The 23769-nt window shown below is 35.4% G+C and overlaps 2 protein-coding genes across 4 annotated transcripts; both read right to left on the bottom strand.

Annotated features, from left to right (window-relative positions):
- Nucleotides 1–1478: 1478 nt before the first annotated feature.
- Nucleotides 1479–22475, bottom strand: LOC130946607 (mini zinc finger protein 2-like). 3 transcript variants are annotated; one of them, XM_057875405.1, is made up of 3 exons: nucleotides 21580–22475; nucleotides 19372–19603; nucleotides 1479–1951 (listed from the first exon to the last, which is right to left on the bottom strand). In XM_057875405.1, exons 1-2 carry the CDS (start codon nucleotides 21803–21805, stop codon nucleotides 19548–19550), a joined length of 282 nt encoding a protein of 93 aa, XP_057731388.1. In that variant the 5' UTR covers nucleotides 21806–22475; the 3' UTR covers nucleotides 1479–1951; nucleotides 19372–19547. The 3 variants fall into 3 exon arrangements, with proteins under 3 accessions (XP_057731388.1, XP_057731389.1, XP_057731390.1); XM_057875406.1 differs by having other exon boundaries at nucleotides 19372–19594; nucleotides 21580–22474; XM_057875407.1 differs by lacking the exon at nucleotides 19372–19603 and having other exon boundaries at nucleotides 21580–22470.
- LOC130946606 (uncharacterized) lies at nucleotides 12580–15189 on the bottom strand. The gene is made up of 5 exons (XM_057875404.1): nucleotides 14776–15189; nucleotides 13867–14461; nucleotides 13349–13791; nucleotides 13120–13188; nucleotides 12580–13030 (listed from the first exon to the last, which is right to left on the bottom strand). Exons 2-5 carry the CDS (start codon nucleotides 14177–14179, stop codon nucleotides 12776–12778), a joined length of 1080 nt encoding a protein of 359 aa, XP_057731387.1. The 5' UTR covers nucleotides 14180–14461; nucleotides 14776–15189; the 3' UTR covers nucleotides 12580–12775.
- Nucleotides 22476–23769: the final 1294 nt, after the last annotated feature.

The following is a 23769-nucleotide window of genomic DNA, read 5'->3' on the forward strand; positions in this document are numbered from 1 at the left end:
TCCTTTTTTTTGTACTAAAGGTCTCCTCCTCGGATTTTTGTGGTCGCTTTGTTATTATATCTTTTTTAATCAACATCTCCAATCATCACTCTGCGTATGATTTTTCATTTTTGAGATTCACTGCTATCAATTGATGGCCTGTGATTTGATGTCTAATTGTCATTCCAGCATCTCCATTCTTAATTTGTTGGTTAGATAATTCAAACACTAATTATATTTTATAATAATATAGTACAATCGTACCATCTCCATTTTTTTCTTTTTTCTTTTCTCTTTTTTATTTTATTTTTTTAAAATTCTTCTTGATTTACTCAAATTTAACACAATTTTTGAGTTCTGTAGATATTGTTTTCTGCTTTTCTTTCTTTCTGAGTTAATTGTATCGCAATCATTATGTAATTTTAGTTCATTTTTGAATTAATTGTGTCGTAATTATTATATAATTTCGGTTCATTTATAAGTGAATTAAGCTGCATTTGGACTCGTTGTCCTGCTCAATTTAAAACTCTTTCTCCTCACCTTCTACAGCAATAACAGCAGCAACAAAAGAATGACGGTGAGAAAAAAATACGTGAAGGAGAAGGCGGAGAAGGAGGAGGAGGAACGCGAAGACAAAGAAGAAGACGACGATGACGATACCGTAAAGCCCTGTGAACATAAATAACTTGGTTGAAAGAATAATATGTGCGCGTGTAATCACACTCTTTTTAATAAGAGTGGTTCTTGTTGGTGTTGAATTTACTTAGTTAAACTTAAATGGCAATATTACTTAAATATGTAACAGATCTGATTTTTAAAATATTATCTTAATCAGCCAACGATAAATATTAAAAGAAAATATTCAAAATAAAATAAAAGCATCTAAAATTTCAATAAAAAAATTTGAAAAAGAAATAAAATAAAATAAAATTAAGAAATTAGAATTTAAAGTTAAAAATTATATTATAAAAATTATTAAAATAATGACTGATTTAACGACTGATTCAAGAAGCTATTAAATAAAAAATAATGTTAGTTTTCAACTAAAGATGATCAAACATGTGTCAAATGAATTCAATTGCTAAAATTCAGTTGGTAAATCGATCGTTAAATAACAACTAATTTTAAGAATGTCAAATTCGTCACTAGCAATTGCTCATTAAATGATGACTAATTTTTTTAATTGCTATCGAAAGAAAAAGCTTTATTTTCATCCATCACTAGCAATTGATCATTAAATGATGACTAATTTTTTCAATTGCTATCGGAAGAAAAAGCTTTATTTTCATCCAATTTGAATTGATCTTGAGATAAGAATAAGTATGCATAAAGTATCTCAGTGAACAAAAGAGAGAAATTATGCCAAAAAAAAAACTAAAAAACAAGTATAGTAAGTAAACAATGAAAAAATGAATTATATTCATATACTACATTTTTACACTTTACATTGATATATATATATATATATATATATATATATCCAATAACTAAGAGTCCAAGCTTCTGTTATTGTTTGGCTTAGTTGTTAAACTGAATTATATACCAAGATTCAAGAATGAACATTAACTATTTTTTATCTTTATGTATTTGTTATCCTTTACACCCCCTTCAAATATAACAGAGGGCTATTAATCACTCTGAATTCGAATTTCAACTGATTAAAAGTAGCCGCTAACAATGGTTTAGTCAAAATGTCAGCAATTTGTTCACTTTCTAAAATGTGCACAACATGAAATTCCTTAGTGTTAATCTTGTGTCTCACACATGAAGTTCCTTAGTCTTATTGTGGAGGACTGGTGGATTCGCTGCTAACATCACCGTGGACATGTTATCACAGAATATAGTGAGAGCCGTTCGCAGCTTAATCTGCAACTCTTGAAGCAGGTTTTTGATCCACTCGAGCTCAACTTGGCAAGCGGCTAGGTTTCGAAACTATGCCTCCGTTGATGACCTGATAATAGTGAACTATTTTCTGCAAAACCAAAAGACCAAATTAGTTCCTAGATATACACAAAAGCCTGAGACAAATTTTCTATCCTCTAAATTTGCTGACCAATCTGAATCAGCAAATCTATATAGCCAAAAATTACTGCACTTGTTGAACACCAAGCCAAGAGTTCTGGTACCTTGTAACCATCTAATGAGAAAACAAAAGATGATGTATAAATTGGTTGACATTACAAACCGCAAATGATATGTCTGACCTTGTCACAGTTACATATTGCAAAGCTCTTACTATGGAACGAAATAGGGAAGGATCTTCAAATTTCTCTGAGCCAGTGGACAAGAGTTAAAGGGAAGAGATTATAGGGGTTGGCATACTAGTGGCAGAACTCATCCCAACCTTAGAAAGCAAATTATCTATATATCTAGATTAAGAAAAATGTAGCTTATTCGGACGAGTATACTACACTTGTATACCTAAAAAATAATGTAATTTTCCAAGATCTTTAAGTGAGAACAAATTATGCAGTTTGTTAATCATCAATTGAACTTTAATAGTATCATTTCTAGTGATGATAATATCATCAACATAGCATCATATAAATAATGTAGGTTAGTCCATTCTTAATGATTAAAGAAGTATCTAACTTAGTAGTATGAAAACCAAAAGAGTGGAGAGTTGAGCTGAGTTTCATAAACTATTCTCTAGGAGCATGTTTAAGACCACAGAGACTTTTATTTAATTTGTGAGTGAAACCTTATCCTAACCCCTAACAATTTCACAAAATTCTTTTTTGCCCCTTAACAAAAGTATAATCCCATTGCGACTCCTAACGATTAACTCCGTGAGACCTTCTGCCTCCTCCATTAATATCTCTGTCTAGAGCTAACAGATTTTATTTATGTAGACCGTTAAGTCAACAATTTAATCAGAAAAATCGTCCCTTTTTTTCTTTCTTTTCTCCTTTCCTCCTCTATGCGAATCAGAATGCCACCAGGCCAACTTTCCTCTCTCCTTTTCCTCAACATCATTTTTGGTCACCATCATCAACATCCACTACCATTATCTATTCTCGCTGTACCAACCCACTGTCATTCTTCTTCTTCTTCTACCCACTGCCACCTCCTTTCAATTGAGTAATTTTATCTGTTTAAATACTTGAATTTGGTTTGGGATATAGTCTTACGAGTTGTCATTTTCTAGATTCTGATGATTGAGTATAAATATTTAATTAAAGTATCAATTTTTATGTGAAAGAGTGGTTTGGTGATTATGGGGTGCATTAGTGTTTTAATTTATTCGATATAAGGTTCTCCACTTGAAATGTAGATTTAGGATTTAATAATGTGAAACCAAATAGAGACAAGGTAAGCTAGTGAGAGAGGGATTGTGAGGATAACGAGAAGAAAAAGAAAGAGAGGGTACCAGTGGTAGCACTAGGATTGCCGATGGTGAACAGAGAAGTAGGGGAGAGATATGACTTTGTGGTTTTGGTTCGGTCGAAAAAAAGAATAATGATAACAGTGGAGTGGTGCAGCAAAAACAGAGAATGGTGGTGGATGTTGGTGATGATGGTTGCCAAAAATAGTGGAGAGGAGAAAGAAAAAATGTAGAGAATGGTGGTAGGTGTTGGTGATGATTAGGGATTAAGTTGGGGTTATACTCCTCCTATTGACGAAAATTTTGACGGGAATGCCAAAATGTCTAGAAAAAATAATGGATAAGGGTCGTGATGAGATTATATTTTCGTTAAGGGACTGAAAAGAATTTATGAAATTGTTAGGGGTTGGGGTGAAGTTTCACTCTTTAATTTGCATACAAGGTCTAAAGTTTTGTGACTAATGCATGTAAAATTTTTAATATAAATCACCATTTAAAAAAATGTTATTAAAATCAAATTGTCTTAAAATTTAGTTTTAAGACAAAACTATATATAGTTAGAATAAGTTTTACAGCACGTGGTTGACCTTATAAATAAGTTAAATACTTTTTGAAATTCAAAATTAGGAGTGTTCATGGTACGGCCCGACTCGGTTTCAAACATTTTAGAGGTTAATTTGGTGTGATTTCACTGGATCTAAAAAACGGATAAGGGTCTTAAAAAAACTCGGTCATTGTTTCGGGTCGGGTCGGGTCCGGGTCAAGGATAACCCGACTTCACCCGACCTATGTGCACCCTAAGGGAACTAAAAAAGATATATATGTTTTAAATCAATTTCAATAGGTTTAATTACTCTGCAGGTCCCTATAGTTTCACCAAATTTTCAATTAGGTCCTTATACTTTTTTTCTTTTCAATTGGGTCCTTGTACCTTATTTTTTTTTCAATTAAGTCCTTGCCGTCAGTGTACCGTTTGAGATAACAGAATATTCTTCATAAAAAAGAAATATTCTTGGCAATTAGCTGTAGAGGCTTGGTGAAGTAATCTGAATTTTTTCCTAATACCTAAATAATCCCTCGCATTTCATTCCTAAGAAAAAAAGAAACCCTAAGTTTCTCTTGTCTTCTCCGTCTCCTGCCTCCGTCGACAGCGTGTGTGTCTGCCATCGACTGCAATAGACGGTTGCCGGTGTTCCCTGCGTCGCCTTCTCTCTGCGCTGGGCCGTTGTGCGTTGTTGTTGTCAGAGGTCTTCTCCACGGTTTGTCTGACCAAGGCGTCTTCGCTCCGTCGCGGTGAAGGCCCTTGCCTGGAGTCACCATGCCGCACGTTGCCGAGCCTCCGACACGCCTCTGCTCCATCTCCCTGCAGTCGAAGTTTCTGCAAGTAAGTGACAAAGAAAAAACCTTTTTTTTCAGTATTAAAAGTTGATCTTTATGTTATTTTTTTTCAAAAAAAAATTATGGCATTGTTTGACTGTTGTTGCTGTGATGGTGGTGGTTTAAATGGATTTTACTTCTATTTTTATTAAATAGATTTTGCTTTCAATGGGAGATTTGTGAAAGTGTAATGTATGCTGATGGTTTCAACTTATGAAAGTTTGAACCTTTTTTTCAAATTATGTGATTGAATGGAGATACTATGGCATTGGATGATGAATTTTGTTTATTCTTGAATGTTGATTGTTGTGGTTGTGCTGATGTTGCTTTAAATAGATTATGTTTCTGTTTTTAATACCTGTAGGGATGAGGGACTCGGATTTTACCATAGACATACACCATGGTAGCAAGTTTCATGATTTAGAAAACGGGCTAGAATATTTGGGGGAAAAGGTGTTGAAAGATATGCATTATGAACTCGATGAATGGAGTTTGCAAGAAATAGTTAGTAAATTGCAAAAGTTAGGGTACAAAGGGAATGCCAGGATCTGGTACTATGAACCAGACTGTCAATTGAGCTCGGGTCTTAGAGAGTTGATGAGTGATAGAGATGCCATGAGAATAGGTAGGTTATTAGTGTCGCAAACTGTTAAGCATTGCTCGGTGTATGTTGTTGATGGCTGTAAGGAAGGTAACGGTGTTGAGATATGTTCGAATGATAAGGACTATGTGTGCCAACTGAAGCTGAGTACAATGAGAGTGGTTTCGTAGAAGTAGAGGTTGAATGTGAATCAGAAGCGTCTAGTGAGGAGGATAGATTTGATGACAGTGCAGACGATGGAGACCACGAGGATCATTTTGGGTTTGACGTTGAAGATGGAAATGATGGTGGAGTTGGAAATGCTTTTGGGGGATTTGATGGCCCTTTAAATGAACATGACAATGCTCAAACTGGTGGTGTTGATGCTGCTGTGAATGACGCCGCCGTTAGGGATGATGTTGAGGTCGGAGAGATTTCCGAGAGTTATGAACTTATAAATAGATTATAAATCTCTCTTGTAAATAGACTATTAGATGATTATCAATTGATTATGCTGTGTTATAATTCTCTCTTGTAAATGGATTATAAATTCATTGAAAAAAGAGCTGAATATTCATGTTGCAATCTGCTGTTTACCTGATTTCAGAACCTGGTCTTGCTACTGCTGCCAACGGAGAAGATCCGAATGCTGCTGACACTGTGCCTACTGTTAAGCCTGTTGCTGCTGCTGCTACTGTTGACACTGATCCTGCTGCTGATAACAGATCCGATGTGAATATCTGCAGATCTGAGCGAATAAGGCAAACATGGGTAGGCAGGGGAAGAGGAAAGGGCAGGGAAAGGGGTAGAGGAAGGGGTACAACTGCATCTTCACAACCACTCCCCACCACACCTGCATCTTCCCAATAGCTACCCACCACACCTGCTGTTGCTGCCTCCACTCAACCACCTCCCATACTTGCAACTTCAGCTTCTCAGGCTCCAACCACATCCACCGGTGCAGTGGCTCTAACCACAGCCACCTCACAACAAGCCTTACCTCTTGAAGGGCCAGCCTCCCAGCCTCTCCTAGCTGTGGCAAGTGCAAAATCTCATCAAGCACCTAGAGCATATTCTCAACCTTTACCAAAGACAAAGGTGTTTGGTGTGAGGAGAAGTTGGCGGCTGAAGTTAGGAGTGATGAAGCAAAAAGGGGCACCTAGTCTATATATAGACCTAAGTGATGACTGAAGTCTCTTTATATTTATAGTTAGGGTTGTTGGGGTTGCTGTTAAATAGTATATTTTGTGATGAATTGTGTCTATGTGGCCACTATTTATTATGTGGATAGGACCACTATTTTGATATTTTGTAATCAGGTTGGACCACTTTTAATTGTTGCACTTCTTGGATCTTTATTTTGGATTAGCTATATGTGGCATATTATATGACCACTTATGTTATGATATTTTGTGTAAGTATGGTTTATAGGAACACTTAATGAAAATATATGTAGCATATTTTCTGGCCACTTCTTGCTGCAAGTTGTTGTAACTTGTGAAAATTTAAATATTCACATTGATAAAATTGCTTCCCAACTATCATTTGTTATACACAAAAAATACATCAAAGTACAAAATTGATTTAAACTAAACATAATTAACTTTAATTGGATTGAAGCTATACAATCTCTTATATTACAACTTCATAACACAGATAACTCTAAACTCTTACAAACCACATTCCAATTATTAAGACTAGCAAAAACATAAATAGCATATATTGCATTTTACATTAAATTTTCATATTATCATCCAACCTCCCAACTTGTTCTTGGAGAATATTCAACTCATCACATAATCTACCCACACAAGCATCTATTTCTTTGGCTTCAACAATTAATCTCTCTATCTCCACGTTTAGCCTCTCTATCTTTCTTTCTTGTACATCCAATTTCAACATTTCAGCTTCCAACTTAGCAGAATTTTGTGTTCTAACAACTCCAACAGCAGCAGCAGCAGACACGTTACTTCTTGCACCAACTTCATCAACCCACTCAAAAAATTTGCATCTTCTGTTAGGGCAAGAAATAAATCTTCTATTAGGATTCTTTGTTGTTCCTGAAATTTGAAGACTCAGAGTGTCACCATAAAAACAGTGAACCCGCCTTTCCTTTTCCTTTGGCCACCCATTCTTTGCACCGTCATCAACCTCAATCCAATCAAAATCATCAATCCACTCAAAAAAGTTGCATTTTGGTATCTTCCCACAAGTAACATACCTCCTACCATGGTCAGAAACGGCTGAGGAACAGTGGACAGTTACTGCCTCTCCACAGAAACACATGTGTCTTCTTTCCTTCGAGTACGAGCTCCTAGAAACACAGCTTCCTGAAGAGATAATGAATGAGGTTCCTTGACTATGAGCCATAAATTTGGAGAATATGAAAACTGAAAATGGAAAAGGGAGAAGAAGAGAAACCTCAAAACTGCAACGAGAGTGTTTAAAGGGAGAAGACAGGGGTAAATAAGTCATTTCGCAGCTCACTAACGTTTTTTTAACGTCAAACGTTAACAGGGACTTAATTGAAAAAAATAAGGTACAGGGACCAATTAAAAAGAAAAAAAGTATAAGAACCTAATTGAAAATTCGGTAAAACTATGGGGACCTGCAGAGTAATTAAACCATTTCAATATTATGTTATATTGATTATAAGCTTATTATTTTATTTTTAATCACACTTGTTGAATTAGAAAATAGATCAAAGAAGCATCAAATTAGAATTTATGGATAAATTCAAGTTTAAATATGGATATCAACTTTTCGGTAACAATTTTTTTTTATAAATAAGGGCATCATAAATAAGTTTCTTTATACATAATTTTTTTTATAAATTATTGTTAAAACTTTAAAGACCCGATTTTCATCCGATTTAGATTAGTATAGTTGTGGCTCGAAAATATTTAGATTTTATTAGATCTAAAATTGGGTTAAGGTCTAAAAAATAGATCCAATATATATTTAGAACCGGATCTGAGTCAGAACAAATTCAATTTCACCCAACACATAAACACCACTGTTCAAAACCATGTGACTGATGGAACCCTTTTGCAGCAAGTCTAACTTTAAACCTTTGAATACTATTATTAGAATTTTTTTTCATAGCAACTATTCTTGATCTTTGTGTATTTGCTATCCTCTACACAATCCATCTAATACATGACCAAGCTTAACACATCATATAGAATAGACAAATATTTTTGGGTAATTAATATTATGGATTCATCAAGATTTTTCCACAACTACAAGATTTTTGGGTCATTAATATAAAATAGGAACATAAACTATTGAACATTTTTTACACTATGAAATTACTATTGAGAGTAACATTAATAATGACTATAAACATATAAACCATGTAACTGGTGTTTACATAATCTTTACCATTGTTTCAATTCAGAACCCTACAAATGGATATATATACTCTTTCCATACTAAAGAACTGGCGGACGGCGGCGGATAGAGAGGGATGACTGATGGCTAATGGTGGGCGGATAAAATATAAATGTGGTATTGGGAGGAAGAAAAAGAAGGGAGAAGGATCAAAATATTCAAAAAAGAAAACAGAAATAATTTGGTTTATTTGTTTATTTCGCGCTTAATCTTGCATATTCACTATGTTTTCGTGTAAGGAATCAAATAATAGAGCATGTGTCTAAGCATTTCCCGGTCATCAGGTCATACCGTCATACTAATTGATGAGAAGTACCTTTTCTTTATCCAACTTTGCTTTTTTTTTTTTTAATTTTATTTTTATTTTTATATTCATAATAATATTTTTTTTTTTTTGAGAAATGCTATAGTAAAAAGTGTTTTTCAATAAAAGTATTTTCAGAACACATTATGAGGCCACACAATTAAAACCATTTATGTCTAAGTTGATTTCGGACTCTCAATCTAATTTCATCCCTAGAAGAATTAGTGTAAACAATGGCATTATTATTCAGAAAGTAGTTCATTCTACAAGAAGCAAGAAAGGAAAAAGAGACTTATGATTATTAAAGTAATCTCAAAAAAGCTTACGACAAACTTAAATGAAGTTTTATTCTTGATTGGCTAAAAGATGCAAACTTCCCCCCTCCCCCGCGCAGATCATTAGCCTCATCGGATGCTACATATCTACTTCTTCCATTTATGTTCTTTGGAATGGTTTTTTTTGGAGGCGGCTTTCAACCCATTGCGAAGAATTTGTTAGGGAGATTCTCTATGCCCTTATTTATTTGTTATTTACATTCAAAGATTGTCTTAGTAAATTAAAAAGCTTATTAATGATAACAAGTGGAAACATATTAGCTTTTTAAAAATGGTCCTAATTTGACTCACTTATATTTTGCGGATGATCTGATTCTTTTTTCTAAAGTAGACAACACTCAAGTTAAGGTGATCAAGGAGGCTCTTGAAAACCTTTTGTAGAAGTTATAGTCAAAGCATACGTTATGGCAAATCTTGTGCATTTTTCTCCAACAACATCCATCATTCGATCAAGAATGAGTTGAGTATCAACCTGAAAATTTTCCTAACTTCTAATTTGGGGAAATATCTAGGTGTCTCTCATCCATGATCACTATAGCCAACATCAGTTCCACTTTATCCTGGATAGAATGATGAAGAAACTGAATAGTTGGAACAACAATACCCTCTCTCGTCGGAAGATGTACCTTGGCGCACTCTTCTTTCTTATATTCTTAGTTATGCTATGCAAATTATGAAAATTTCGGTGGCTTTTTTCTTATGAATCTTGCTTGGGGACTTATTAATAATAAAAAGACTCTTTGGGTTAGGGTACTTCGAAGTAAGTATGGATGTGAAGAAGATTCTATCCTTAAAGTCAGATAAAAAAAACTAGCAGCTCTAATGCTTAATTGTGAAGGTTTGGAATGATTTCAAAGCCCATCTTATTTGGCGTATTGGCAAAGGAAATGAGGTTGCCTTTTGGGCTGATCACTGGATTTCGAGTATTCCTAAGCTTAGTGATTTAGCATTAGATGACATTCACCTCTTATTAAATGATAAGGTAGCAGATTATGCTAATTCGGATGACAATTGGAGATCTAATATTTTCAACGAGATTCTACTTGGTGATATTGTTAACATGATGAGAATTATCAAAACCCCCAAAGGGAGCTAGGAGAAGATGTTGTTTATTGGCTTCCCTCTTCTACATCAAGCTAGCCACCAACCTAGTTCTAATTCTAGTTTCTCTTTTACCAAGGTCTGGAAGCTATAATTTCCTCAAAGACTAGGAGCCATCACTTGGCTGCTTGCTTAAAATGCTGTTTTGACTAATAAAAATAGAGCGAAAAAGAGACTTATCGACGTTGCTGACTGCCCCAGATGTCAGAACTCCACTAAAACCTTGCTCTATGTTATGCATGACTGTCCCTTCATCAGCAAAATTTGGAAAAGCTTGATAAACAACCAACAGAAATTCTTAGAACCATTTCTTTTAGTTGGATTTCCAAACCTGGCTGAAAGAAAATCTTTGGAGTCTTCACAAGAGAAATAATGGAACTAGTTGGCTTTTTCTTTTTATTACTAACTGTAACTTCTAACAAACTCGCTCCAATCTAGACAGTTTGTTCAATCGAGCTACTTACCTGACTAGGAATTACGAAGACTCGAAGAGTGTCTCTATATTTTGAAAGCAGGTCGTGCAACGATTAGCACGAAAGAGAGGATTTCATTGGATGGGAACCCCCTTAGGGACTGGTCCAAGTTGAACGTTGATGGATTTGTCTCCCTTCCGTCGAGTGCGACAAGCTGTGGTGGTCTGATCCGTGATAACCAGGGTAGGGTCACTGCGGGGTTCATGCTAAATCTGGAAAAATGCTCGATTACCTTGGCCGAAATTTGAGGGTAGTATGTGGCCATTAAATTAGCTTTCGATTTGGTATTAAAAAACTTAGTTGAAACGAACTCTCTCTGTGTTTTTTGTTTGAGTAATACCCAAAATCAGTCCCTAAGGAATTTTAGACCGGACACTTTAGCTCCCAAGCAATAAAAATACCCAGATCGATCCCCAACGTTATACGCCGTTAGTCATTGTAGTCTTCGTCCGTCAAAAGGTAACATTCGCTGCTGAGGTGTAGCGTTAAGTTTTCCACGTGGCCGTTAAGTGCCAGGTGGAGCGAATAGGACAGTTCAGTCCCTGTAGTCACAGCCCTAGTAACGTCAATTTGGGGGAGACCACGACGCTGCGTTTTGTATATGAAGGTGTAGAGGTCTTCGTTCATTTTCTTCTTTAAATCCTGCATGAATTTGAAACCCTAAGAAGTTGATTCCTCTAGAAAATACATCACAGCTATAATGTCACACAGTATAGGAAGCACCTTGGCATCAAGTGGTCGTCGACGGAGAGCGACCCACGCCGGAGCTGATAACCCAGGCATGGAAACATGCGAAATCCCCAAAGGACAGCATCCAAAATGTGGATGTGGATTGTATGCAATCGTATCGAAGTCAAGGACTCCTGATAATCCGGGGAGACTGTTCTTTGGTTGCCCAAAATACAAGGTTAGATTTTAATTAGATAGTGATCTGAAAAATCATTGTTGATGCATTTGTTTGTGGACTGGTTCTGAGCAAAAAGATGATTTTTTTTTAAGCAGGAAAAACAAATCCACTGCAATTTCTTCGTATAGTTTGAATCAGTTTTTGACTTTGATTACAAGAAAGTTGGTGTGGAAAAGATGACTAAACTTCATGGCATAAGTGGTAATGATGGATGGGTTGAAGAGAGATTTTTGGAGCTTGAAAACAGGATAGGGGCACTGGAGAAACCTCATAATTCATTGTCAAAAATTGATTGGAAAAGAATAACGTTTAATGTTGTTGTATTTGTTATAGGTTTATGGATGATAAGTTGGCTTTGTTTAATCAAGCACTCTGAAAAATGTTAGTAGTTTAGGCTTGGATGTGAATTGACTGAGTTGTATATTTCTTTGCTAAATTCCTGATGAATGAAAAAAGCAATAATTTGTTTACGGAGAGTGCAAATCTATTTGTACGATGAATTTATTCTACTTCAACAATCAATGATGAGTGACTTACCATGTATTAGCAAATATGTAAGTAAGAAATGAAAAACCAAATTAGCAACCATCATAGATTAAGGTATCTAAGTAATACATGTAAAACCTTGTTCTAATAAGTGTAATTGTCTCAATGATGAGTGACTTACCATGTATTAGCAAATATCTAAGTAAGAAATGAAAAACCAAACAGCAACCATCATAGATTAAAGTATCTGAGTAATACATGTAAAACCTTGTGCTAATAAGTGTAATTGTCTCAAGAAGCCTATTCTTGGCAATGATAATTCCATCAAAATGTGTTCCAAAACAAAGGAACAAGTTTATCCTGATTCTACCAAAATACTCATGTATGAAGCAAAACAAAGGATCAAGTTTATCCTAACTCAACCAAAATACTACTTAAAAGGTATTTCAAACCACATGATTACATTTTAAAATTCCCTAAACAACACTTAAGAGTAGGCCTTGATATATGTTGGTTCATTTCTTCCTCGGAGCCTTGAAACCATGATTGGGTATGAACTGGAACATCCTTGACGCAGTTCCCTCACTTGCAGCAGACATTGTTTCATGTGAGATGCCCTGAAGGGTTTGATGTGGTTGAATTGGTGGTGGGGTGCTTGACGAAATTGGTGGGTTCATTATGTGAGGTGGCCTGATAATAGGCTGCTTTGCTCGTGTAGAGGCTTGAGCATTAAGGCCATTCCAAATGGTTTGTGGCACTGTTTCAGTGGTCTGCAGATTGCCAAACAAGAATGAATAATTAGTTGAAACTCACTAACCGAATGCAAACAATTATAAAGATTTTGTTAGAAATCACTAACCATGTTTGTTGCTAATGGTCCATGAAAGGATAAAGGTACATGGGGTTGAGCAATTCCAGAAGCACCAGCCTGAAACCAATGATTATCCAAAGTTAGTCCCTACTCAGAATAAGACAGTTCAGTCCCTAACTGTTTTTAAAATAACCAAAGAAATCCCTAAAGAATTTGGTCAGTTACCAATAAGATCCTCTCGAATAGCAGCCTGATGAATATAAAGTAGTCACGTTACCTGTTCTTGTGGAGCTGATTGAGACACATGAATCTCTTCAGCCGCTTGGTTAGTTGTTGCACCATTGGCTCTTGGATTGTTCCTTGTAGAAGCTCTTCTATTTGGAGCAGGTGGACCTTTACATGTCTTGTGGTTATGACCGGACTCTCCACATTTGCTACATGTCACTCTAAAAGTCCTTTTCGCTTTGGTTTCACTTGACTGCTGCTTTTCAGATTGGTCTTTCTTCCTCTTCTGCACAGGGCGGCCAATTGGCCTTTTAATCCGAGGTGGAATTGGAGCCACATAGGGTGTCTTGGTCCAATACTCCTCGCTATTAACTGGCTGGAGACAATGTTGGTAGGTGGCTCTAGCTGCTCCAAGCTTAAGCAATGGATGCACATAGCTCTCAGCTCTATCTCCTCTTCTAGCAATTGCAGCTAGTGCATGAACACACGGTAAACCTACAATTACAACAAATCAGCACCAGAAAGAGTAGTTAAATGTAGGTAGTTATTATTATACTATGACCACTTAACCTGTCAACTGCCATGCATTGCATGTGCATTTGTTATGGCCTAGGTCCACATAGAGCTTCTTGTTTCCTCGCTGAACTTCAAAGACCTTGCGTTCATCATCACCGACCCAAACTGAAAACCAGTACCTTACATCCTTTATGATGTCATCCAGCCGCTTTTGCTGTGTAGGTGCCAACTCAGTTCCTATATAAGTTTCCAGAACCATCTTGTATTTCGTCATCCTCCTCATGATGTAACACCTCAGCTCCTCGCACATGGTGAGTATAGGTTTGGTCCTATAGTTGACTATCCTTGAATTCCACACCTCGCACATATTATTTGTCAGATTATCTGCCTTCGGACCATGGCTGAAATGAGCCTTTGTCTAGCATTGGGGTTCAAACTTCGACAGATAAGACCATGCGTCTTCATTGACTCTTCTTAATTTCTCCATGCTTATTTTAAATTCAGCATCAATTGTGCACTTGGCACACTCCCAAACTATATTCTTTATTTGCTTGTCCTTGAATTGGTTTGTAAAGTTCTTCCAAATGTGCCTAACACAATTGCGGTGATGAGCATGCGGCATGACTTCCTTTAATGCAGGCAAAAATCCCTAATTGCAGTTTTCAAATAACAAATTCAATAACAATATTAATAACACATTCAATGTGATATTTATCTTTTACTGACAAATTCATTAACAATATTGATAACAAATTCAATGACAATATTAACAACAATACTAATAACAGATTCAAACCAGAATTTGATCTTCTAAACAATACTGATAACAAACCAAAATATGGAGTCAAAAATTCAGAAGTGCAGTTTCCAAATAACAAATTCAGTGACAATACTAACAACAGATTCAATATTCAGGCAAAAGTCCCTAATTGAATGACTTCATTAACAAATTGATTTGTTTACCTTTTGTTGATCTGATATGAAATTCCTCCCATATATGTACTGATCCCCAAGATCTTCTTGTAGCAGTGTGAGGAACCATTTCCAATTTTCCTTTGTCTCGCTGTCGACCACAGCAAATGCAATCACATAGAAGTGATTGTTAGCGTCTTGACCCACGGCTGAAAGTAGTTGGCCTCCAAAATATCCTTTCAAGAAACAACCATCAAGACCGATCAACTTTCTACAACCAGCCTTAAAACCCTTTTTACATGCGTCAAGGCATATATATAACTTCTCGAACAACGAAGGAGACTGCGGTATTGGAGTCACTGCCAATAATGCTCTGCTTCCTAGATTACTCCTCAACAATTCATGCAAGTAGTCCCTAAGTTTACTGTATTGGGCTCTTTCGTTTCCAACAAAACGATCTCTTGTCTCTTTAAGAGCTCTATAGATCATCTTTCCATTCACCACCACATTGTAATCTATTTTGATGTGGTCGTATGCCTCACTAAGTGTCATGTGAGGTTGGGTTTGTAGCCTCTTCTCCAACTTATTAGCAACCCACTTCTGGTCCGCCATATTACTCCCGAATTCTCTTCCGCATGTGTGATTAGGAACATATGTCTTTATTTGATAGCTTCTCAATTGAGAGTTCCAAGCACAATAAATGAGCCAGGGACAAGGTGCACACTTCGGACCTTTGTTACTGTTATCTTCACCAGGCAAAACAGTATCTTGGTTATTCTCATTAGTCACAACATCTGCTTGGTTACTCTCATTAGTCACAACATCCACTTGGTTATTATCACCGGCAGAATCATCTTCCTCATTACCCTCATTATTTTCCTCTCCTTCGTCCACTTCATTATTAACTTGATCAGTTTTTTCCTTGTTAGGCTCTTCCACAGTGGTCTCCTTTTTAGATTTTCTCTTCCTAGGCTTCTTAACCCTTTCCACCCCATGTTCATAATCACACCTCACCCTTCTCTGATCATTCTTAATGTATCTGATCCTCCTTCCTTCATAAATCACATGATCCTTCAATGCATTCTTGAAGGACTCAAGGGTTGTAAACTCCATTCCTAATTGAAACCAAACTTGACCAAACTCGGCACCTTCATTAAATTGTGGCCATTCATATCTGTCTCGTTCATCCTCTGAGCTCTCTGGTGTCAACAACGTTTCAGACTCATAATCAAACACAGGGTCATCCTCTTCTACCTCCTCTTCATCATCATTCTCCCCCTCATGATGTGTGTCACCAAAAATAGGCCTAGCAGAATTTGATGTACCTCCCTTGGGCCTAGTATATTTTTGTCCTCCGGAATTGGGCTGATCAGTATTTGTTGTTGTAGGTTTGGGCCTTGCATTAACAGGTCTGGGCCCAACAGTGTTTGGTCCTTCAGAATTGGGTTGATCAGTTCTATTTGCTGCAGATTTTGACTTACCAACCCTATTGGTCATATCAGTTTTTGCTCCACCAACATTGTTGGGTCCACTAGAACTTCCTCCAGCACTTTGTAAAACATAACTTCTTTGGGTTTGCCTTGGAGCAATTGGGTTTGTTATCGTGCTTCTCTTCCTCACATTCTTCTTGGAGACTAACTTACTCTCTATTTTCTTCTTTGTCTTCTTCCTCACAACTACACAATCTTCTTCACTATCATCCTCCATTCCTAGTGGAGGTGGTCTGTATGGCTCATCCTCCGTGCTCTCATACCCGTCATCGCTAGAGTCATCATCACCTTCAGTTGTATCAAGCTCAAAATCTGAATCATCCAACGGAGTGTCCATTATTGGGTGATCAAAGTAAAGGTGAAACTCATCAGTCTTTCTGTTCTTCTGTTTATTCTCTCGCAACTCATTTATCTCCTTATCTCCATTAATTGGGTGTAACCCAGACTCAAAGTCTGAAGCAGCAGGATCAAACCAGTACATTGTCTTGTAATTACTGTATCCTAGTCCTTTGAACAAAGTTTGAAGATCAAAGAAGCAAATAAGGTCAATATCCATCTTAGAAAATCTCTTAATCTTTTCATCGATATATAGCATAACACCTTTATTATCCCTTACAATATTGCCTCCATGGTGGAACACAGGAACCACCATATCCTCCATCTGCAATATATGGTGAAAACAATATTGCCTTCATAAATTACATACACCACAAACCCAGAAATAAAAAAGAAGATTAATTTTCAATTTCATAAATTACTCTATTTAACTATTCTAAATAAGCATCATACATAATCAGGTATAATCCCGGGCTACAAAAATACAATGCAATGAAACACAAGAACCATATAATCATATAATAAGAGCACACTTTGCTGAAGATGCTCTGCTATTACTAACGAAAACATATTAATACCAACTCAAAATTTGATTAACTATGTACTATAATAAACACCTTCAATATTTGCAGTAAGCACTACATTCTTGGTTTCGGGGGGTTACCTTAGTGAACGCAACTAAGGCTTGACCAACAATCAAACCTTCCCACTATTTTGCTCCTATGCTTTGGCGGTTACGGTGCAGCAAACGGACGTTATGTTCATGGATGAAAAAGTAACGACGAAGAATAAATGGATTAGAGAGCGTGTTGAGGGTGATGTAGGATGAGGTGGGAGATGACGGTGGAGAGGGTTAGGGCAATTCTCTGTAAAAAGAAGATGAGGGTTTGGGGTCTCAGGTTTTTTTGTGTCAAGCCTTGTGAAGGAGTGGGGGGTAATGAAGAGACAAACTGTAATTCCATTCAAAACGCAGCGTTACATGCCTCTAAAACGGCGTCGTTCTGTTTGTGACTACAGGGACTGAACTGTCCTCTTCGCTCCACCTGGCACTTAATGGCCACGTAGAAAACTTAACGCTACACCTCAACAGCAGACGTTACCTTTTGACGGACGAGGACTACAATGACTAATGGCGTATAACGTTGAGGATCGATATAGGTATTTTTATTCCTTGGGGATTAAAGTATTCGGTCTAAAATTCCTTAAGGACTGATTTGGGGTATTACTCTTTTTATTTTATGCAGAACCAGTCTTGTGAGCGAGGTGCGAGCTCCTCCTTGCTTCCAGCCTTCAAAGTGCTCCTTGCTCAATCTCGGGATGTCCGCATAGCTCACATCTGTAGATAAAGAAATGTTTGTGCTGATTTACTCGCTAAGAAGGCACAGTCGCTGCCGATTGGTCTCTCTTGCTTCTCATCCCCTCCAGCATTTCTCTCTGTTGCTCTCATGGCAGATGCTGCTGGAGTCAAGCTCCCTAGGATGATTCTTTTATAATTTTTGCTTTGCTTTTGGACAGTTGGTCCCGTTGCATATAAAATAAAAAAAATTAAGAAATATCCAGAGCCAACGTGTTGAAGATGCCATCAACATTTGATCATAATTTATTTGTTTGTATTCATATATAACTAGTGTATAATCCTGCCATAATAATATATATATATATATATATATATATATATATATATGAAGTAATTTTATTAAAGAGAATTAAACAAAAAATATATAATAATTATTATTATAAATAATTTATAAAGTTATAATTATAATCAAATTTTAATGATAAAAAAATAATTAATATTTGTCTCAATTAATTTAAGTTGATTGAGTGTTATCTTCGTTAATTAAAGAGTTTAAATTTTATTTTTTGTGTGTAACAACTTATTTGCTAGCGACAGATTCATAAACAGAGTTTCAATCCATAAAAAAGAGTAATTTTTAAAGTTTGTTGAGTTAAAAAATACCATAAAAAATTAGCATATGACTTTAAAATAGATTTGTCTTTGTTAAAATTTACCTAGGATAATTTTATTTGTTAATATTATATTTATTCTTAAAATCGAAACAATATGATCAACATTATTACTTTATTAAAACTTCATATTTTATGACATAATGTTTAAGGTTTCAAAGTTATAGACTTACGCCATTACAAAAATTATTGAATTAGTTCATATTTTTTGGTACCGTTACTAAAATACCATTATTAAATATTAATTTGTGTAAAAAAATATAACAAATTTTATTATTCAATAATTTATTTTATTAAAAAAATAAATTATTATTCACTCTAGTAAATACATTTTTTTCTAATTTCTTATCCACAATTACAATACAATATTAATCTCCAGCAGTTAAATCTTTATTATTTAGTCAACTTTAATTATTAGATCGGCTCCGTTAAGTAGACAATAGAATTTAGGTTTAATTATTCTGTTGGTCTCTATAATTTGGCAAAATTTTTAATTAGGTTCCTATACTTTTTTTTTTTTTAATTGAGTCCTTGCACCAATTTTTTTTTTAATTGGGTCCTTATACTTTTTTTCCTTATATCTAGGTCCCTATACCAATTTTTTTTAGTTAGGTCCCTATAAAATTAAGCCAATTACTACTAAGAGGGACTTAATTGAAAAAAAAATTCAGTGCAGAGATCCAACTAAAAAAAAAAAATATATGGACCTAATTAAAAATTTCACAAAATTATAAAAATCAACATAATAATTAAACCTAGAATTTATGAATAATGAATTTAAATTTTGACCCACTAAAGATTAAAAAAAAAAACACTCCACAAAAAATAGATAACAAAAAATACTAATACTTACTTTCAAAAAATTTAACCATACAATTTCTTCTCTACTTTATCGCTGCTGCTTCTTCTCCCCGTCCACCCTCTTTCACGTTGCAACGCCATTGCCAACATCCTCACCGGCGCGTCTCTCTTTGTCGCCGGCAGTCATCATTGCTGTCGAGCATCTTACGGTTGTTGCTGTGTCATCAACTAGCTCTCGTCGGCGTCTCTCTCCCCCTCTTCGGTCGTCATCCTGGCTGTCCAGCCTTACAGTATTATAGATAGATATCTAATTAATGAGAAATTTAATGCGTACGCGGAACGTTAGATGTTGTGGTCAACCCATAATATGTCGGATAGTAATTTTATTAGGTATGTGAATGAATATTTTCATACTAAAATGGATGTTTAATTTATTGGAATTGAATTTATGTATTTAATAATTAAGATATGTCGGATATTCAATTCACTCGGTATAGGAATGATTATTTTAAAGTGAAAACTCAAGTGCAGTCGACTTCACGTGAAGTTGATAATCGAGAGCCATTAGATGATTTGACTGATTTGACTAAATTTTCATCCAACAGCTCTCGACTATCAACTTCACGTAAAGTCGACTGCACCTGAGTTTTCACCTTATTTTAATTCTTAAATGGATAATTATTTGATTAGGTTGCATTTATATTAGTAAGACACAATGTAATCCATTTTTTAGTATAATCCATTTACACTAACAAAATAGAACTTCCACTCCTGCGTCTGCACAGACTGCAAAGAGACTATGACAGTGTCGGTGGATGCGGAGACGTGCACAGACAACAGTGTTTTGACTGCGTCTGAACGATGTTAACAAAAAACGACGACATTTTGATGTTTTGGAATGATTATATCTGACATTGATAAAATTTTTTGGGTGTGAATCAGAGATCGACAATAACAAATCTCGGATATAGACCAAAATATGAAAGATTATAATAAAATTAAAAGAAATTATATGTAATATATATAAATAAGTTTAATTGTTAATTTTAATTTTTAAATTTTAAAATATAAAATTAATTAATTAATTAATTAAAAATCTTATTTTAAATTTTAAATTTATCTTTCTTTTTAAATTCATTATTCACATTATTCATCATTTTCATTATTTAGTGTCTACGAGTACTTTCTCTAATTATTAATACATCATGATATCAAAAAAGTAGTGCTCAGAGGCACATATCCTCGACATGACTGAATACAAGTGGGCCTTACTATATGGAGAATTTTATATATAGATATAATATTCGAAATTCTAAATGATTGGACAGAGATATATAATTTATCTTCTTCATCAATTGAAGACTTATAGACATTAACCGTACCTGTTTTCTTGCCTTCTGAGGACATGGGAAGGATAAAATTACGACGTTGTTTACATCGTCATCATCATCATTTGGCTCTCCACAACTAATATATATATATATGTCATATTGTTATTGACGAACGATGATGTGGGAAGTGGGCGTAATAGTCGATTAGTAGTCTTCTCAAATTTTTGTTTGCTATTTGCTATGCCACCTCTAGTTGTTCCACTTGTTAGTTGTTAATGGATATATGAAGCATGGAAATTATCAGAAAGCATATATAGATTTACAGCGAAGCTCTAACGAAGTGGTCAAGTTAAATATCCTCAGCACGACTTAATTTATAGTTTGTATAATTGGAAAAATCAAATTTCTATGATTAATAAACAAATAAATTAATTAAATACAATCTATATAAGGATATTGATCTACGTTGGATTGCACAGCTAGCTAGCTAGCACACGTTGTGGGTATATTTATTATATATAGGCAAAGGAAAAGTATAAATCACTATCAGAACCAAATTTGAAAACTCACTCATTAAGTGCAATACAAGAAACCAAACTGCGGGGAAAGCTAAGCCCTTTTTCTTCTTCCCCAGCTCATCAAAGCAATTAATTAAATTCAAACATAATAAGGTATATATATCGTGGCTGGGCTATCAATTGGTTAGAGTAAAGAAGCATAAATAGATGGTTCCCATCCACCAATTTTCATATAGAATTTTGTTTTACAAGAATAATATATATAGAGATGTTTAATCTATGTTTTAGTAACCCAGGCTTACAAGAAACGAAGAAAGAAAGAAAAAATCAATCATTAGTTAATTAATTCGATAGGCACAAATAAAAATTCAATTCAATTTCAGTTTTGATGATGAGGAGGAGAGTACTCACAGACAACCTCAGTTTGCACTTCCCTGCGGTGGAAGTTGCGGTGGCAGCCACAAGCAGCACACGTGAGAGCGCCGTTGGTTCCTTCCCCTGCACTGGCCATGAACTCCCTGCACCCATCCACCGCGTACCCTCCGATATTAGCCGCGTGATTCTTCTGGCACTCCCCGTACCTTACGTTCCTTATCACCGTCGACGAAGTCTTCACCGCCACCTGTCTCTTCTTCATCCCTCTCGATCGATCTCTGATCTCTTCTTCAAAATGAAAAACCCTATGCGTCTATATATACGTACAGATGTCTCAGACTTAACAATCAGTTATCGATTTCAGATTTTCACCCACAAGAATTAGATGATGGCTACACGCGCACACACATACATATTTGGTGGTATAATTCTATAGGTCTATCTATATATAGGTCAATGCTCCTGGGGTTGGCTAACCCTAACCCTAGTAGTGTGTGGCTTTCTTATTATTTTATTTGCTGAAATATGCAGGAGCAAGGAGTAAGATATATGTGGAAGTAAGATGGATGATGTTTCGCAGCCTTATTTTACCTACTTTTTGGGTGGTCATTTAGGTCAAAGCAATGACTATGAGTGAGGCATAGGAACACCTCTAATTTAGTCTCACTAACCATTATTATTGCTTCATAAGCCAATGAAGGAAGAACGCGTGCGTCAACAAACTAGTGGGATTGGAATGGTGGTGGGGTTTCTTTCTTCTCTTTCTTGCCACATACAGGAAGGTGTTGAATGAAGATCAGAAGAAGTAGGTTTACACACACACAACCAATAAAAATGATCTAGCTATATCATCCCCTTTTCCTCTTGGAAGTATAATAAGAAAAAGAGATTGTGGATCCCTCTAATGCTAGAACGGGACAAAAACTTCAAAGCAGCGTATTAAGAAACGCTGGTCCTTTGCACTATAACCTACCTCACATTATACAACCCTACAACATTACTTGTCTTTCAGAAGTGATAGCTCACCTGTATATCATTTGATTGATTGATTATTTCAACCAAAAAAATTCGCATTCGATAGAGGAAAGAAATACAAACAAATAAGATTAGCTCTATATATATACATATATACGTACATGGGGTAGTAATAATAATGTGAAGGAAAATTAAGTAAGAGCAATGCTAGGGGACAGCAACATTTGTGATTGGTAGCCATCAACTAACCATCAATGATGATTTGATGGTGTGAGATTGGTGTGAGATTTCATCCAATGGCTCACCTTTCTCTGCTGGTTACATGCTGACCAAAATACAATAAAATTGCTGGCCTTAGACTTTTTCATTAAGTAATCAGAGGCCAGGAGAGTGTTTGCTATCTTTTAATTTGGTCAAACTGATTGATTAAAATATTTAAGTATGGTTACCAACCAAAGGGTAGATGCTGATTTTATATCTGAAATGGGTCCAATCTGATACTCAAAAGGCAGGTTGCTGTGGCCCTTGCAACTGTGACAACAACTCTTGTCTAAATTTAATTACCTAAGATTCTAATAATTATTATAGGAGCATTCCCCACACGCTCTCATATCAATGAGAACCCTGGACCCTTCCACTACTCTCCTTAGCTTTGATCAAATCCGGCACAATCATAACTTTTCAATATTTCAACATCAATATATATATATATATATATATATATATATATATATATATATATATATATATATATATATATATATATATATGCAACCATTATTTACTTATTTATTTATATAAATATGAAAATGTGATTCTTTTTTTCATCTTTATGTACTGTTCAGAAGAGAAATGACCTAGTGATGATGATAATAATAAAAACCCCGACGATTTCCCATCTAGAAAAAATGTGAAAGACATGTGTGATTCTGTAGTTGATATATATTTTGTTTTTGACGGTTTGGAAACACAGGAGCGAGACAAGAAAACAGAAAGACAGATTAGAGTAAAGAAGGAAAGGCACGCAGCCGTTATAATCTACACTGCATTATTACGAAAAGATATCCCATTATAATTAGTGCTGGCCCATATGGGAATGGGTATGCAGTGGAATTAGAATGAAGAAAATAGAAATCAATTTGCAGTGCCACAGACAAGTTTAATTTATTCGACCGTGAAATAATTAAAAGTCAAGATATTATTCATCCTAATCATGTTTTTTTTTAAACTAAAATTAACTATCAGTCACAC

The sequence above is a fragment of the Arachis stenosperma genome, chromosome 8 (assembly GCF_014773155.1).
Source record: "Arachis stenosperma cultivar V10309 chromosome 8, arast.V10309.gnm1.PFL2, whole genome shotgun sequence".
NCBI classification, from domain to species: Eukaryota; Viridiplantae; Streptophyta; class Magnoliopsida; order Fabales; family Fabaceae; genus Arachis; species Arachis stenosperma.

What these genes read in the sequence shown, in the direction of transcription:
- LOC130946606 (XM_057875404.1), bottom strand. Translation starts at nt 14,179, where the DNA reads ATGTGCGAGGTGTGGAATTCAAGGATAGTCAACTATAGGACCAAACCT. An exon ending in CAATGCATGGCAGTTGACAG is followed by an intron (nt 13,792 to 13,866) that starts GTTAAGTGGTCA and finishes TTGTAATTGTAG; the next exon opens with GTTTACCGTGTGTTCATGCA. An exon ending in GACCATTAGCAACAAACATG is followed by an intron (nt 13,031 to 13,119) that starts GTTAGTGATTTC and finishes GGCAATCTGCAG; the next exon opens with ACCACTGAAACAGTGCCACA.
- LOC130946607 (XM_057875405.1), bottom strand. Translation starts at nt 21,805, where the DNA reads ATGAAGAAGAGACAGGTGGCGGTGAAGACTTCGTCGACGGTGATAAGG. An exon ending in AGTGCAAACTGAGGTTGTCT is followed by an intron (nt 19,604 to 21,579) that starts GTGAGTACTCTC and finishes TAATACTGTAAG; the next exon opens with GCTGGACAGCCAGGATGACG.